The sequence below is a fragment of the Cynocephalus volans genome, chromosome 16 (genome assembly GCF_027409185.1).
Source record: "Cynocephalus volans isolate mCynVol1 chromosome 16, mCynVol1.pri, whole genome shotgun sequence".
Lineage (NCBI taxonomy): Eukaryota > Metazoa > Chordata > Mammalia > Dermoptera > Cynocephalidae > Cynocephalus > Cynocephalus volans.
Window position 1 is genome coordinate 2,577,499 of NC_084475.1, and position 18,683 is coordinate 2,596,181.

General features: G+C 34.5%; 1 protein-coding gene across 6 annotated transcripts in view; it reads right to left on the reverse strand.

Moving 5' to 3' along the window:
* Positions 1 to 18,683, reverse strand: part of GPATCH8 (G-patch domain containing 8) — a 99,879-nt gene that overhangs the window by 40,494 nt on the left and 40,702 nt on the right. For 4 of the 6 annotated variants that reach the window (XM_063080459.1, XM_063080458.1, XM_063080460.1 and 1 more), the window contains 2 exons: positions 5,351 to 5,418; positions 4,596 to 4,682 (listed from right to left, as the gene is read on the reverse strand). In XM_063080459.1, coding sequence (XP_062936529.1) covers positions 4,596 to 4,682; positions 5,351 to 5,418 — 155 coding nt within the window. Of the gene's footprint in view, positions 1 to 4,595; positions 4,683 to 5,350; positions 5,419 to 6,281; positions 6,299 to 7,432; positions 7,478 to 18,683 lie in introns of those variants that run through there. The other 2 variants (XM_063080462.1, XM_063080463.1) reach the window with 2 other exon arrangements.

Sequence of the window (18,683 nt, forward strand, 5' to 3'; positions counted from 1 at the left end):
TTATTCTTTTTCTAACTTTCTGAGAGGAATGTTTACAAATATTTTTGTTACCACTGTGGTTTCTTCTTTGAATGAAGGATTATACAAAAATGTGTCTTAATTTCCAAAGGGGTTTTCCTTTTTTTTAAAAAAATTAATTACTTTAACTTGATTTCAGTTCTTTGAAAATTGCTGATACTTGGCTTATGACCCAGGATATGATTTTTAAAATTGTTTAAATAAATGTTCCATATATATTTGTTTGTTTGTTTTTGGTCAGCTGGCAGGTTTAGGGATCTGAACCAGTGACCTTGGTGTTACAGAGCACCACACTCTCCCAAGTGAGCTAACCAGCCAGCCCTTGTTCCACATGTTTGAAATTTATTCTTTTCAAAGTGATGAGGTACTCAGTTCTACATAACCATTAGGTAAAATTTGTTAATTATTTTGTTCTAATCTTCTAAATATCTTTGCTGATTTTTTTTCTCTGCTTCTTCTAACAGTCATCTAAGAGGGGTATACTAACATCTCTCAATATAATGGTGGATGTAACATTTTTCCTTGCAATTCTATCAGTTTCTGATTTATGTATTTTGAGGCAGTGTTAAGTGCATATAAATTTAATAGCGTTTATCCTACTGGTGAAGTAAACTCTAGTGATACTATATACCTAAATGTCTATTTTATCTGACAATAGCTACAACCAGCTTTGTTTAGACTTGCCTGGTATATATTCTTTCACTCTTTATTTTCAGCTTCTCTGTAAGCTTATGTTTTAGGTATATCTCTGGTAAATAGCATATAGTTGGATTTTTTTTTTTTTTTTAAATTCAACAATCTTTGTTCTTTTACTGGAGTATTTATTTAGTCCAATGGTTTCTAAACTGGTCTACACATGGGAATCACCTGGGAAATTTAAAAAAATAGTAATGCCTGTGTCACACTCCTGGAGATTGTAATTTACTGGTGATTATAATTTAATTGGTCAGCGGTGTAGTCTAGGCTTTGGCATTTTTTTTAAAAAAACATCTCCAGATGACTGTAATGTACACATAAGTTTGGGAATTACTGTGTTAATCTATTTCTATTTATCATAATTACTGATATATTTGGGTTAATATCTACCATCTCATTTTATGCTTTTAATTATGGCAGGTATAATAAATTTCCTTTTCTTTCATTTCTTCTTTCAGGAGATTCTTTTCTCATTTCATTATTTCCCTCTGCCAATTTGAAAGTTATGCAGTAACAGTTACCCTGAAATAACTACATGCTTAAATATCTTCTCAGTGCCCTAGTTTAATATCTGCACTCCTGCTGGAGACAGTAAGGACCTTAGAATGTAAGGACCTAACTCCATTTATGCACTTACAAACTCATGTTATTGCTTCAGTGAATTTTATTTTTCAGCAGCTGGTCAGTACAGGGATACAAACTCTTGACCTTGGTGCTTACATGAATTTTAATTCTTATCTTTTTTTTTAATGCCACAAGAAATTAAATGCTTTAAGTCCACCTAATTACTTACCATTTTCTGTATTCATCATTCACTCTTGTATCTCAAACCTTCTTCCTGGGATCACTTTCCTTCTGATGTACACCCTTTATCATTCTTTTTAGTGAGGATATCACCAAATTTAGTGAGTTCTAATTGCTTTTATTTGTCTGAAAATACCTTTATTTCACCCTCACTCTTGTAAGCCATTTCAATTGGCATACAATTCTAGGTTGGCAAATACTTTCTCTGTCTACATCATTGCACTATCTTCTGGCTTTCAGAAGATGGCTTTTGAGAAGTCATCAGTCTGTTATTTCTTTAGAGAAAGTCATGTTTACACTAAACTGCTTTTAAGATCTCTGTGACTTTAGTGTCCTGTAGTTATAAAAGGATGTGTCTAGACATGGATTTTTTTTTTTTTTTTAATTTATTCAGCTTGGGATTATTTGGACTTCTCACATCTGTATTTTGGAATCTTTCTAGTGCTGAAAAATCCTAGCCATTATCTTCAAACACTGCTTCTGCCTCATTCTTACCCTTTCTTCTAGAATTCTAGTCTTTATATTAGAACTTTTCATTCTATATTCCATTTTTCTTAACTTCCCTTTTACAACTGCATTTGTTTCTATCAAGCACACCAGTCTGGGACCACTTTAAACTAAATTCACAACTTGAGGTTTTCTAACTATCCAGTGAATCTGGATCTCAGATCCCAAAGTGAGGACTACCTGTGGTTATAAAGTCTTAAAAAACAAAAACAAAAACAAAAAAATTGTCCTGTGACCCCTGTTCTGCTTAAGAGACAATATAATTTTCCTCCTAGTACTTCTGCAGTAAAATGGAGGTGAGGCAGGTTAACCCGTGGTACACCTGTACAATAAGACCACAGCCCTTTGGTGTCCCAGACCTGTACAGTAAGACTGTAGCCCTTTGGTTCTCTACTAGAGAGAACTCCAATCTCTTATCTATATCACTCCTGAGGCTTCGAAAAGTAAAAGCTCAAATTTGCCAGGTTTGGAAAATGCCAATCTCTCAGGGAAAAAATGACTTCAGTGTTCAGATTACCTCATTAGATTTTGTCCTGTTAACCCTTTCCTATCATGCCCACTCTTAGAGGTTTTTATGAAGTTTTTCTTTTTAATCTAACATTTTTAGCTGTTTTCAGTAGATGACTGGCCAAAATATTTTTAATGGTTTAAGAATTTTCAACTGTAACCCTTTGTTAAATTCTTGTTTTCAAACTCATATGTACTTTGTCACTAAAATCTACAGGTACTAAAAATGATGATGCTAATGAAAAAGGAACTAAAAAAATAAATTCAATTTTCAATTTTGCATTAGAAAATATATACCTTTCCCACCTAATCCACAGCTAAAAATCAATATTTTTGCAAATTCTCTGGTTCACTAGTGAGAAAAGAAGGATATTTGATAATAGGACCTGGGGTGACTGTTTCAAGTTGCTGAATGACCTAAAATAAGCTCTAAGATCCAATGAATGAATGGCAAATAATGTTGCCACACCTAGCAATCACAGATTGGATTAAATGATAAAAAATTGTGCTTGGGTAAGAGACTTTGAATAACTAAAGACACCATTCTTAACATAGTTTTCAAATTCAGTATTTAAAGTCAGAAAAAAAAGTTCCAGAAAGCTACAAGGAGGCTCAGATAGTCATCACATATAAAGTGGGGGAGAAAGGAGAGGGCATCTAGCCTACTAATTGCATTAAAGAAATAAATTGCATCCCACAGCTGCTACTTCCTACAATTTCTTTCCATCATTGCTTGGGACATAACAATGAGGCACGGAAAATGCCTACTTCTTCACTCATAATCATTTAGAATATTGAAATAGGTAAAGTTAACTCAATTTTCACTCCCTCTACAACACCTATAATCACTTAAAAGTGATCTAGACAGCACTAAAAATTCAAAACAGAAGCAAATGTCTCCAAGTCTTTAGATAGTTACCTTAATTTATACCGAAGTTTTATATATCTTAACAACAAAAAGAAATAACAGATCTTTGATTTCCAAGAATGACAACTGATTCTTATGGCTTCAAGTTGGAAAATTACCTCTTTAACTCTTCCTCACCAATTTAGGGAATTCAAGATACTTAGGCTAAATTTATAGGCAGTGCAAACAAATTGTGAGACTTTTATAAGGTCCCTTTATAGATCACTGGGTAACTTGCACAAAAGGATATGGCTTCGTTTCTTCTCTTTCTTATGGGAGAACAGATTTTTAAAAATAAAACCCTTTTCTCTTTTCCCACCTTAAATATCATAACCAAAATCAGTTTCTATATGATAGTCTTGACTAAGCTTGTTTCTTTTTTTCAAATTTAGCTATTTTATAGTAGAGACTGGGCACACTACAACACCTTAAAAAGCATGTTCCTTGGTCAGTCTTTTTTTTTTTTTTTTGGTGGCTCTCTGGTAAGGAGATCTAAACCCGTGACCTTAGTGTCATAAGGCTGTGCCCTAACCAACTGAGCTAACCAGCGAGCCCCCTAGTCAGCCTTTTTGAAAGCTAACTGATAATATGTCCTAAATTGCAGTTTTCTATAACTAGCACCTTAAAAAAGGAAAATACTGAAAGAGTTCAACTTATACTTCCATAGGACAAGACGAATCTCTGCTTTGGAACTGATTTAATTAACTATGAACAAAAAAAAGTTCTCAATTTGTTCTTAAAATTAAAAAAAAAGAAAGAAAAAGAAAAGGAAAGCCTTATCAATTGCTGTCAAGCTCTCAAAGGACTCAATTTTTATGGCTCTACTAACTTGACTACCTACTGTGCATCCAGCACTGTGTTTTCAAACACTAATGTAATCTTCCCAACAAACTTATGAATAGGTATTATTATCTCTATACTTTTTACAAAGGCAATAAACAGGAAAGTAAAAGAAACCCGAGATCAACTACTAATCACCACCAAATGTCAAACAAATGTTATCATCAACATAGATTCTTTTTTTTCTTTAGTGTAAGCAAACTCTACACAAGAATGGTTTCATCCACTGTACCCCCAAAATATGTATAATCAATTATGCTTCAATAAAAAAAACTTTTTAACTAAAAAAAAAAAAGGAATGGCTTCATTTAAGTACCTTGTATTTTTGTCTCAGCTCTTCTGTGTCTTCTTTTTCCACTTCTAGGACACGGCGCCGTTCGGTAGCATCTTCAGCATAATCAAGCTTGACACAAATACCTGTAATTAGTCTCAATTCCTAACATATCCCAATATTAGCTATAAAAAAGTCATTTGCACAACTACAGTATTGTTTGGAAACAAAAAAACTTGTATTTTGCTTAGCTACTTCTTGCTTTTTTGTCATCCTGCAGAGAAAATAGCATGCAAGGACAGTTCATTAATCAATCCTTTCATGCTGCTGGCTCCCAACAGGTATATTTACTGATGATAACAGATTTCACTTCAATGTTCAATGCCAAAGAACTAAGAGTAAATGGAAAAAAATATTTTAGGCAATGAAATGCAGGTATCACAGATGACAGCTGTACATAAAGCCTCTACCTCAACAAATATTTTAAGAGTTGAGCAACACTGTTGTCTGAAACAAGCACCAGGGCCTGGGTCTCAGTCTGATCTTGTTTTGCTTTTTCACCCTGGGTAAACCACTCAACTTCTTTATGCCCCAGTTAAAACAAGAACATTATTTACACCCTATGTGCCTCAAAGGTAGCACTAAATAAGAATGTAAAATATATTTTTAATTGTCCAGAAAGTATTAAAACTAGATTCCATCTGATAAATGTATTCAGATGCACTGGCATCTGAATTTGGAATTAATACCAATTTTAAATACCCAATAAAATGAGTGAGTTAATATGATTGATCATTTACCTCCATTTCCATGCGACCCATGCCCATGACATCATACTTGACAACAATTGGAATGGGATCTGTTCTCCCTGTAACAGGAACACATAATCAAGGTAAGATGCAAAGCCAAGCCAACAGCTCACTTTACACATCGTGTTTGGGTGGTTAGAGATCTTGCCTTGGAGTGCAGAGACCAGAAAGCTACAGTGAACCAAACATAAGCCATTCTCACAGCTTACACCCAAACCTTCCTTTCCTAACCAACTACCTTGGTTGACTTTCCAGTTGGGGATAATTCTGGATTACTAAGGCAAAATTAATTAGTAAGCAAAACAAAGCACTTCTAAACAATGGCACCAGGAGGTTTAAAATTTAAAACTTCGTAAGTTCCTTTTTCTTTAAAAGATCCCCAGAATAACTTTGGACGAAGAATTACTTCACTTTGGCCACTGATATTCTCCCACAAATACTTTTAAAACTGGTAATAAATATCTGAACTGATATGTTTAAGTCAAAAAAGTACATTTTCAAGCATGATGCAGTAAAACTCTGTAATTACAACTCAGTATGTTTATTTTTGTTTTTTTATTTTTTGTTTTTCAAAGATGCTTTACAATTAAATGGGGCTATGAAAAATGTAAATAAAAAGCAACAGTTAGTTGCCCTTAGGGACAACAAATAGTTTTAAACTGGTGCTCTGCCGTCTCATTTCCCAGAGGGGATTTAACTGTAGTAACCGGTAAGCTGTGAAAAGGACTAGTTGCGAAGAAAATTGACTTTAAACTAATCAATCTATGCTGGAAATTTTTAAAAAATAAATGTATATTTAATCCACTCATAACCAGCCAAACAAAGCAAAATGGGGCAGGACAAGCACTTTACTACCACAGCTGTTTTACATCACAACTTGCGCTGTTTATTGTGATGTAAGCCCACTGAAAAGAGGACTTACCTTATCCGTTGTACACCTTTAGTGAAAAAACACAATGTTTACTTCCCTCATCATCATCTCACTTATGCTAGTGTAAACAATTGTTTTTTTGGTTGTTGTTATACACACATATATATTATACCTTTGGGCTGAAAATTTAGTTTTCTCAGGCTAAATCTGAGGTATTACCAAAAAATTTTTTTTCTTAAATGCCATTATTGTGACTGGTTTTGGTCCTGCAGATAAAAGAAGAAACCATTTTCAAAATGACCAACAACCACTTTTATCCAGTTGCTCTATATATTTTTAAAAACAGAATGAAAAACAAATTCAGAAGTTTAACTATTTATCACCATTATCCCATTATTGTTTGTTAACAATAAACAGGAAGATAATTAGAAATAATTACCATAGTAAAAAAAAAAAATGTTTAAGTAAACAAAGAACATCTCATGTTAGAAAAAAAGAAAAAATTTTTTTCTAGAATACTTCTTCTTTTAGATAATATCAAAGACTGCCAGTAAAACAAAATATAAATGCATTACTACCTTATGCCCAATGGTATAATAAATAAGCAGTGACTGCAACCTTTAGCAAAAGGACCAAATTAAAGACAGGTTATAAAAATGACTTCCTAGGTGCAATATCACTTTCATAACGTCTCATCAGGGATTTACTGGTAAAAAACAAATGGTCCAATGAAAGAATTGAAAAGAAATATCAAAGGAATTTATTTTGGAATCCTTTTTGATCTGTCAGAATTTGTTTTGCATGAATCAAGAAAGTTTTGGTACAAATTAATTACCTCTGTAAACCCCTGTTTATAAACTCTGCATTAGTTCTTTTGCCTTCTAAGGCAGTCAAAGTTTGTTTTAATTTATTTATAAAATGCAGTAGCAAGTGCTAGTGCCCATTACATTGTGGGGAAATCAACTTTTGACAGTATTAGAATTTAATGTTTTAACTGATTTTTTTGGCAGTTCTAACACAAACAGATACATCCCTTCTTAACATTACCCTTAAATGAACAAGGATCAGACAAGTTGCATAAGGAAAGGAAAGGAAAATGAAAAAGACCAAGCAGAAGGATGAAGGCTACAACAGAGAAAGTAAGCCTAACATTGGTGCACTGATGACAAAAGGAGTAATTCAGTCTGAAAATAAAAAATTACCACTGCTAAGTTTACCATCACCACAACAAGTCCAGGATCATAATGCTGTAAAAAAGAAACACCATTTGTTAGGCAGATACCATCAGGGTAGGAAACAGGCCTTCTAGCAGGCAGACAGGATGGGGTAAAGTAACAATTTGGCTTTGTCCCTCCCCCAATATTAGACGGGGATAGAGGAAGGAAATTTTGTGTTGCCATAGCTGTTTTCATACTGGTCGGACCAAGGTGTGAGATTTTTGTACTGCTACTTGAGAACATGAGCGCCCTCCTCTTCAATAATGCAGGGGCTCGGGGTGGGGGAGGTTGGGGTGTCAGTTTAAAGTGAGAGAACTTGCTCTTGCTTCCAATCTCTCATTTAACCATTTCATTCTGGTAAATCAGTATTCAGGTCCCCAGGTGGAACTTTTCCTCAAAGAAATCATATCAAAGACTCAGTCAGATCAACTGGGCAGTGATCAAGTCATGTGTTTCACTAAAAGAACTCTAGGAGCTTTAGGGGTGGTGGGGTGGTGGGGTCCTCCAGACTGCTCTAATAATTAAGAGGTCTAGAAAATAAACTTAGATCTTTAGTGATTGGAGAACTTTGTGCCTCTGAATTCTGTTATGAATGAATAAAACTCTTTAAATAACTCTCCTCAGAACATTGCTTCCTGTTAATAAAGACTTTCCAGACCCACCATCTTTCTTTCTGCACAACAAAGCCAACCACTGAAGGAAAGCTCCAGAGAAACTCCACAGAAAATGACATCAAAAGAGCTGTCACACTGACAATTATTCCACCCAAATGCACAGAAAATCCACAGATTGACTTTCAAAATAATCTAAAGGTGACATTACTGCCTGGGCCATATAGTAATTTCTTAACATTATTAAAGAGGCTACAGACCAAGGAAAACCCCAGTGGGAAAAGATGCCAAACAATATATACGGGAAAATCTTGCAGCATTAAAAAGAAACAAAACAAAACAAATCTCGATTTATTCATTTGCTATCAATGATAAATCCTAACACAAAGAATATGACTTGGAGGCTGGCTGGTTAGTTCAGTTGGTTAGAGAGTGGTGCTGTCAACACCAAGGTCCAGGGTTCAATCTCTGTACTGACCAGCCACAAAAAAGGAGGGAGAGTGGGGAGGGGGAGAGGGAGAGAATATACCACTTAGACTACCCGAATAACAATTTGCAGTGATGACTTTTCAAAAGGTAGAAAGCAACAGAATGTCTGTTAATATGAGTTCTCTGGAAAACTCAAATTCTTAAACTAAAAACTTCTAGGTTCTCTATTTCTTGGTTTCTTTTAAAGTGGGACAAATATTATTTAAAATCTATTAAATTATTAAGAACATTTTTGTTGTTTACTTCACTCCAAAGGAGGCAACTTCAACCAGAACACTAAACACTGTCCTAAAAAGAAATTGTCCTCCTCAGCAAAAGATCAATAGATACTATGACTGTAGTCTGGTCAACTGCAGAAGTGAAAGGAAAAAACAAAAAACACATGCCAAATAAGAATGTGCCAATATTGATGTATTCATCTAATGGAAAAAACTGATATTCATATTTTCTAAATCAAAACTTTAAATGTTTCACTAACCAACAGGAATTTTATTACTTATATTTTAAAAAGTAGTTTTACTTCTACAATGATACAAGTTCCTAAATGCTCTAATATATATGCTGGTCTTACTAAAATGTGAAGGCATGATGACATATTACTAAAAAGAGAATAAGGTCAAATAGGAAAAGCCATTTACTGTCTATAGCCACTCTTTATCTGAGAACAATCTATCAAGAATCAGGTTTGATTTTAAAACAGTAGGATATACCAATCTACAAAACTGGCCCAAAGAACTTGACTATGGAGATTTTTTTTTTTTTTTTGAGAAACACTACTTTTAAAGAGACAACTCTAGGAATAGAAAAAGTGGGCAGAAAATATTAAAGGACAACCACAATATGGTAATCAACCACACTTTAGAAACAGATGACATATGACTTCCCTATAGAAATAAATTAGAAATGAAGAAGCTTCTAAAGTGATTAAAACACTGGCTGGATTGTCAACAGACATAAGAACACCACTATTTATCTTTGCTGCCTTTTCCCTTACAGAGAGTCATTCAATACAAATATTTATTACAAATACTTATTTATTTCCTACTACATACCGGGCACAGTTCTAGGCATTGGATATATACCACTGATATATAAAAAAAAAAAAAGTGCCCCATGAATTACCTATATTTAGGCAAAATAATCTTAAACCAGCTTGAACTTCTGGCATGAGAGGGGAAGAAAACAGAACATTTGTAGAGCTAATGCATAAGCAGTTCAAAAAGCTTTAAAATGTTTAAAGTTATCTTTTAAAGATGTCTAAAGTTGTCTTTATAGACTGACCCTAATAAAGCAGAAGTAAATAAAAAAGTCACAAAACCCACTTGGCCAAGGACCTACCCTGACATCTTTAAAGCTATTTATTTTTTACTTTAAGCAACTCAAATACATATGTAAAAATCAAGAATAATACAAAATTAGGAATATGACTATTCTCTGATTTGCAAAAGTATTCAAAATAGGATTCTAAAATAAGCTATTAGTGCATTTAAATATCATTCCATTTGCTAAAACAGTGATCATATACAATTTTCAGAAACTCTAAGTAAAAAATGGTACATCTATTTTCAAACCAAAGCTTCACTTCTGCAAATTTCTCCTGAAAATGCTAGTCTTCAGTGACATAAAAACGATGACTACTTTCAGCATCACTTAGATATTTTTCTTAGTAACTATAACATATGCGTATGATATATGCTACCTCTCAGAAAACACTAACAGGAAACATTTAGCACATTAATTATTCCCCACAGAATTTTTAAGGTTAAAAACAAAAGAGGACTTCCTACTCAAAATAGAGTTCAAATTATCCAGTACTACAAGAGCTAACTATAATCCTTGCCATAGCCTACGTAGTGACCTCTATAACAATGAGATTAATTTGATTTTCAATTATAGAAATTTAACTCTGATCTCAAAGAATCTCCATCTGATACTTCCTAAAGTAGCAGAGCTGGCTTTCTAAGATAAAATAGTTCAATTTTAATCATATAACCTAATATATTGATAAGTAGGGACAAAGGTGAGATAAAAAGGCTTTAGTAAAAGTGTTATGGAATCATAACATTAACCCTGGAAAGGATTTCTCATCCAGGGATGACATGAGATCCTTAAATCCTTAGAAAGAGGTAATAAAGAGAATTCATGAGGTGTTTAAAAAAAAAAAATCACCTAAAGGAAATACTTTTATCCTGGATAAGACTATTTTGGCTAAAATTACATTGACTCACTGAAGGCTGTCTCATGCTAACCACTATGCTAAGATAAGATCAATTTATTTCTTCAATGTGAAAACCAACTTAATAAATTCAATTTTGGGGTAAAGTAGGCTATAATAAGGGGCTTACGGAAAACAATAAAAGGTCTTCAGTTTAAAAAAGGGGGGCAGTAGTACTTTTGCGTCCTGAGTTTAACTTATGAATACCTCAAACAGTACGTGGGACAGAATAACATTTAATTAAAAAGCATGTGTTGACTCAGAGAATGAACATGTTCACAGTGTATCTAAAACTTGTGCAGGTGTAAATATTTAGTCATCATGGTGCTTTCTCCTTAATACCACAAGACACTGATGATATTATAACTTTCTCATAATCAAGGAATTATTTTATCAAGTAGAGCATATGACTATTTATACAGTGTTCTATATCAAAAAATATGCAAGCTGTTATAATGAAATATTTCAGTTTTGCATTACTGTTCATTAGAGGCTTACTCAATTTCTTTTATCAGTTCTCACTCATTAGCAGTCGAGGGGAAACAGGAAAGTTGCCATAACCAGTTTAAGTGATGAAAAAACCTCACTTCAGCCCTCATAATAATGGTGTTTTGCAGGAAATTCGTTTATGGCAAGTGGTCTATCAGAAATTCTGAAAACATGTTTCCTCTTTTTAAAAAACAGCTCCAAGAGAAAATTAATTGCTGCCTAAACTCAAGTACCTAGTATACGCCTATGCATACGCAGGTGGGCCAAAAATTACTCGTGGATTACTGTCTATGTGGATAGCTCTTAATTGAAGAATTACAAAGGAATGTGCTGGTAAAGAATGGTAACCTGGAACTCAGGGGATCTGAACTAGTTCTACCACTAATTGGACATGAGACATATTAGTTACGTTAGTTTCATGATACAAAAATAAAGGAGTTAGACTTAATAGTCTATAAGGTTCACTTCAATTCTAAAGTTTGAAGAGTGGAAAATATTGGAATAGAAAATATTCCGGGGCACTTATACAGATGGTGGCCAATCCTATGGTATTGTAATAATTCAACAATCCACTGCCTTCTTAAAGTTGTATTCTCTTACTATTGGTTAAGTTTTTCATAACTACACTGAGAATTTTTTATTATTCTAGGATCACTCTATAACCCCAAAAGACTTTCCAGCTTCATTTAAACTGCTTCTCCTTTACTTTCCACAGTAACCACCACCACCACCAGCACCCACAGCCGCCATTTCATCTTTAATTAATTTCTTTCTATATTTTCCTAGGTTGTCCCTAAAAAAAGCTAGGCTACAAAATCTGTTATGCAATAAGAGATAATATCTAAACACCTGTGTGACTTTTGACAACCAGAGCCTAAGTCTCAGTAGCCAACCTGCAAAATGAAGACTTCAGAACTGGCATATAGATCAAAAGAGAGAACAAATGGAAGACGCTTTGTAAACTATAAATCGCTATACAGAAAACTGTTAAATTCTAACACAACCATTATCTCAAGGCTTCAGAAAATAAAATATATTGTTCCTTTTATTTTTAAACTTGGTAGTTTTGAAAATGAACTTAAAATAAAAGATACTCTAAAACAGAAGCTGTGATAAATGCTAAAGTTTCACATATGATTTGGTGGTGATGAAACAACCCCACTTACAGACGAGCAAAATTATTATCTAGGATCAATAATTCAAGTTTTGCCCAAAAGTCCTTCCCATGTATCATTCCATTAACCAAATTAGTGCCAAAAGAATTTATAAAAGCATAATTTTAGCAAGACCTTCTTGAAATTAAACATATAATACAGCTCACCTAAGAAATAAATTTAAGTAACATAAATTAAACATTATTGAAATGCCTATTATTTACTATTACCATCACCTGGAGGGAGACAATAGCACTTATGTATGTGCAGTGAGTGGCAAAAGATATTAATCCATGGTACATCAAATGTGTAATAGATGAAGTCCATGCAGAATATAAGAGTATGTAAATTAAGAAAGTCAAATAGATTTAAATTACTAAAAAACAATTCCCCTTATTTCCTTTGCTAAGCACCCAGGGATCTTAGGTCATCCCCAGAAATTTTCCTTTCCAGTTCTAAAAACTCTATGATTACATACACCTTTGAAAGCAGTTTTGTTCCTCTTAGTTCCTATTTATCAAATACTGATTAACTAGTAAATTTTTATATTTTGAACTATTTCCATCTGACTGGACTATTCTACTTACAAAGAAACCACTATCACTCTATACTGTTCACTTTAAAAAGTTTCTTGGACACTCCACTTTCTTGCCTAAGTATCTTACTAAGCCAGTTTCATTTTAATCATGCAAATTAACAGGGCAAGAAGTCTATAAGTAATGAGGTAGGAAACAATGTAAATCAGGCTAAAGATACAACTAAAAATAAAAATAAATATATTATACTACTTCAGATCTAAAATCACTAACACATTTTGGGTAAAAGAACCAACTGGCCACCCTACTTGCTGTAATGAAAGTCATTTTCTTAGAAGCCTATTTCATTCACATGGTCCAAAGCAATGTTTTTCCAGTTACAGTCCATTCCATTTGCATTAGAATTTTGGGGGCAGCTTATTTAAAATTTAATTTCCTGAACCCCACCCCAGACCTGGTGAGTTGTGCTGGTCGGGAATCTATATTTTCAGCAAGTACCCAAGACGATTCTGCTGAGAACCATAAATCTAATGGAAGTAGAGGTCAGAAGATTTGTGTGGTAAACATAGCTCCTATCCTTAGCTGTTTGACCTCAATCTCTTAAGTGACATTATGTCCCACTGTATAACCACAGAGGAAAATGAGATTGCCACATGTATATAAAATACATATACTATCATATTTAATTTCTTTTTTTTTTTTTTTTTTTTTTAAAAGATGACCGGTAAGGGGATCTTAACCCTTGACTTGGTGTTGTGAGCACCATGCTCAGCCAGCCAGTGAGCGAACCGGCCATCCGTATATGGGATCCGAACCCGGGGCCTTGGTGTTATCAGCACCGCACTCTCCCGAGTGAGCCACGGGCCGGCCCAAGACACGAAATGGTTTTTTTTTTTTTTTTTTTTTGTCGTTTTTTCGTGACCGGCACTCAGCCAGTGAGTGCACCGGTCAGTCCTATATAGGATCCGAACCCGCGGCGGGAGCGTCGCCGCGCTCCCAGTGCAGCACTCTACCAAGTGCGCCACGGGCTCGGCCCGTCATATTTAATTTCTGAAACAACCCCCAAATCTTTTAAAAATGAGTATACTGAGGGTATAGCAAGGTCACACTTCTTATTACAGTTGGAAAGCTGGAATTTAAACCCAGGTCAGATTTCAAATGAGGTCACAAAGTGGTAACCTGTAGGTCAAATACAGGCCTGATATATGTTTTGTCTTTCCTACATTATTCTACACTTTGAGCCAACATTTATCAATTAGGAAATTTCACAGAAAAGTCTGGATTTCTAGTTTCCTTCAAAAAATTCAGAAGACCTGGCAACACTGAGACTATACTCCCACATAGGAACAATCAGCAGGAGCTGAGTGGCATTTATTTTTCCCTAAACATGGCACAGCTCACACCACTTCCTATTGTCTCACACTTAAAGGGCTTCAACTGCACATGTTACCACCTGACCCAATTCCTACTTCAAGGTCTACATTCTTTGCTCCCTCCTCCTGAGCTCCCATTGGATTTTCTCTGTAACTCCCACTTGGTAGCTATCTACTCTACAGGCTTGGGAAGATTTAGTGAGAGAGGAAAGATTGGATTTAAAACTAATAAAATACATTTATACATGGAAGATAATATTACTTTGTTCTCTTTTCTAAATGTATAAGTCCCTTTATTTTGAATTTTGGTAATTTTTAGTAAACTTTTTAAAGCTTTTTTAAAAAAATAAAATAGATTTCTTATAAAACACACTGTTTATTTTGTGTTCTTGTCATTTTCACATTTCATCCTACTTTAAAATACCAGCGATTCTCATGGAAGAATGAAGAGATTCCACTAACCCACAGGTACCTGTGCTCCATGTATCAACAGCAAGTATGGTTGGGAAGATGTGAAATAGTTATTTGCTTCCTTATTCTCACAATCTGAGTATCTTTCACTGTTAAATCATTAAGGAAATAAACTGTAATTCTAAGTTAAAATTGTTCAATTTGCTATTAAGCCCCCACTATCCCTTTAAATCTCCTAATTATAATACTCATTATACTGCATTACATTTATTAGTTAGTACAGATCTGGCACATTCTAAGGATTTAATAAACATATGCAGAATAGAAACATGAAAACCAACAACAGAGAATACATAAATGCATAGTAATTACTATCCTTTGGGAGCTTATAGTCTAATGATGGCAAAAGAGATGCATAAATAAACAAAATTATACAAGACAGAATATTTAAAATGTCACAGGAGTGAAATACAAAGTATAAGAAGAAATAAGTTACAGTATTTTCTTTTTCCCTGGAGACAATTCCTAAATATCTGGCCAAGATTCTTACCAATCAATTTAGCCTCAAATTTCTAGTGAATTTGTCCTAATCATGAAGAATATATATGACCACTTCACATGCCCTGAGAAAACCATATTCAGAGCTATCTCCAATGTTTTCAGCCAGAATAACTACTGTATATTTCAATTCTGTAGTAGTGGTATTTCTTACCACCATCCTCTCTCTCCAGGAGACAGAAGTGAACCAACACCTACAGTCCTGGGTACATTATAGAATATTGATTAAAAGCATAGGTTTGGGCACACCATGATTCTACCACTTATCTACTGTAAGATATTGGGCGAATTATTGCTCAGAATGTCAATTTCCTCCTCTGCAAAATGGGAATCATATCTACCTCAAAGAGGATTTAAATTAAATAATCCATATGCAAGCACTCAGTAAGCTATTATAAAGGATAACCCTAAACCCAGTGAACAGAGGCTTGCTATTTGGACACATGCATGAACTGATTATACATTGTGCTTCATAGCTGACTTGTTTTATCATCCTTCGTATCTATTTCTTCCTTTCCATTGCTATCACTATATTCCAAGCTCTGATCTACTCATATCCAGGCAACTTTCTGAAGGGTTTCCCATCTCCATCCTCAAACATACTTTGTCCAAACTAGTACTTACTTATACCACAAATGTCTGGCTGGTATAATGAAAAGAGCATTAGATTACAAATCAGAGAATTTAGGTTTGGGTTGCAGCACTATCACCAAGACATTTTGGAAACCTAAACCTAAATCTCTTCGTCTATAAAATGAACTTTAGATTAATTATCTTTAATATATCTTCTTGCTATAAAAGTCTATACCTCTCCCCTATCAAAAATTGCCTTTGGCTTACAAAATAAAATTCCAAATTGGATCAGCATTAAAGACTTCCACATCTAGTGTGGTAGTTAAGAGCGAATTTTGGAGCCAGAAAGACCAAGGTTTGAATGCTAATTCTGTAGTTTACAGGCTGCTTGTCCTTGGGCAACTTACTAAACTTCTCTAAGCCTCAGTTTCTTCTACAAAATGGGAATAAAGTAATTATCTCACAGGATTGTTTATCAGAATTAAATAAGATATGTGTTATGTATTTTGCACATAATAAACACTTAAGTATGAGATTTGTGCCTATTCTAACCAGTCTCCCATTACTGCCTTCTACTAATGGTTTTCAAACTGTTCTTGAAGACCAAGAACTCTACTTCAACCCAAATCCTCCTCCTTTTACTCCTAAGATTTTCAAGTCTTACCTCCTAAAATAACGACAAACTCTCTGAGTAAGAGCAGTATCTTATTATATATCCCCTTTATTGTAGTCTTTTGGACATAGTAAGTATTTAATAAACATGCAACTAATTCCATTTAATTCTTTACCAGTGAATGCCACTTCTAAAGTAATCTACCTTAATAATGTCTAATCTGCTTCTCTAACTGGTTCACTCTATCTTTTCTAACTAAAAATAGGTACATACCTAACCCCCCACCCCATGCAACCAGCCCAGTGATGACCACCGAGCACCAGGATGAAAGGCCCCAGGTCCCGAGCTGGAGTGGTGGGGGGCGAGGGCTTCTGCTACACCCCCGACATCTGTACCCAGCCTGGCAATGACCCAGCCACTGCTGGAAGCCCCCTGTGGGAATGAGGGGGGTGCCACAGGCTCAATCCAGCCCTTCCTCCTACCTCCTTCTTCCATCCCATTTCCTTCTCCTTTACCCTCTCCCCCTCCCTCCCAACTGCTCCGTGACAACGTAGAATGTAAAAAATACTAATTTTTAAAAAGGAAATAAATAAATAAATAAAATAGGTACGAGAGCGATAAAATAGCCTCACTTATCGGTTCTAAATCTTTATCTGAAAATTGTGCCCTTCTTTTCTGATTGTTATTTTGCCATGAACTTAACATGTATTTAATATCTTCTGATTTATCCTTTAAATGTCTCTGTACTGAGAAACAGGTAGTCTCTTTCTATACAGCATCTGAGTTCACCATCCCACCTTACCTTCTTCTCTCCCCCAATCCTTCTCCCTTTTTATTTTAGCCCTAAAACCTAGACCTATTACTACAGACTGCCAATTCTGACTAATTCTGTTTACTATCTGGGCTTCACCTCTTTTGTTTATATACTAAGTTCCATTAAGGTCAAAGGCTCTATAGAATCTATACCTTACTAAATTTTAGTAATTTGTGAATTACTAAAATTATGCTTGCCTTTGGCAACTGCATAAAGATTCCAAGGCCCACTTAATTAGTGGGGAGCAGAGGCCATCATAGCTATATGCTCCCTTGGCTAGACCAGCTTCATGTATAACTAAGTCTCTCTGACAATCCATACCTTGCTTTGTGACTTGGGGGACTACATGTCTGCTGTCTTCCCCCAATTTACTATTTTCAGTGCCATTTTTTTCTGAGAACGGAAAAGTTATAAAGGTAGAAACGCTGATTTCAAAGTCAGTTTATGTTTGAATGGCAGAGACTCAGTAGCTGTATGAGCTTTCCAAACCTGTTTCACTTTATAAAATTGAGTATACTAACAGCCATTTCATTAAGTGGGCCAATGTAAAACATTTAGATTTTAGATCAATATTTGGCACATAATATGTACTAAGTAAGCTTTATTTCATTTTTCTAAAGGAAAACATGAATTTCAAAGGGAAAATAAGGTAGAAGGACACTTAGCTTTTCCAAAGACCTTATGCAGAAAAAAGTATCTATGTCACTATATTAGGGGAAAACTATTTTTTCTCAATCAAAGAAGGATTTTTCTTAAGAAGTTAGTGAAGTTTTAAAGATCAACAATTTAATTTAACAATAAAGGCTAAATTGTAACACTACTTATTTCTATTCTATTGTACTGAATTCAAGTATAGTTTTCCTTCAGTTATAAAATGTAGTATAAACATTGTTGGGACTTATCTAATTGCAGGCTTTACCCTACTACATTTGCCATTCATTTCCTAACTGAAACACCCCCAACCCTACTCTGCTTTGAGTTTCCCCACTCTATCTTTTTCCAAAACAATTATTTTCTTAATTTGTTTTGAACAGTAATACAAGTACCTATCAAATTCCAAACACACACACACACACACACACACACACACACACACAACAGTAAAAAGCAACACACACACACACACACACACACACACACAACAGTAAAAAGCAACTCGGTTTCCCTTCCCAGAGTCTACCTTTACAAAGATTTTTCTCTCTGCGGTCAAGCAAATGTGAACACAAATATACAGACATGGTCCTGTATACTTATAGAGTGTACTCTTTTAATATTCTGCAGTAGAATGCCTCATTTTTAATACCCAAACTATAAAGGATGTTCACCTCTCTTTACACATTTTTTGGCCAATGATTTTATATAGTAAAAATTTTTATGTTTCATCTCAAAAACTTAATACA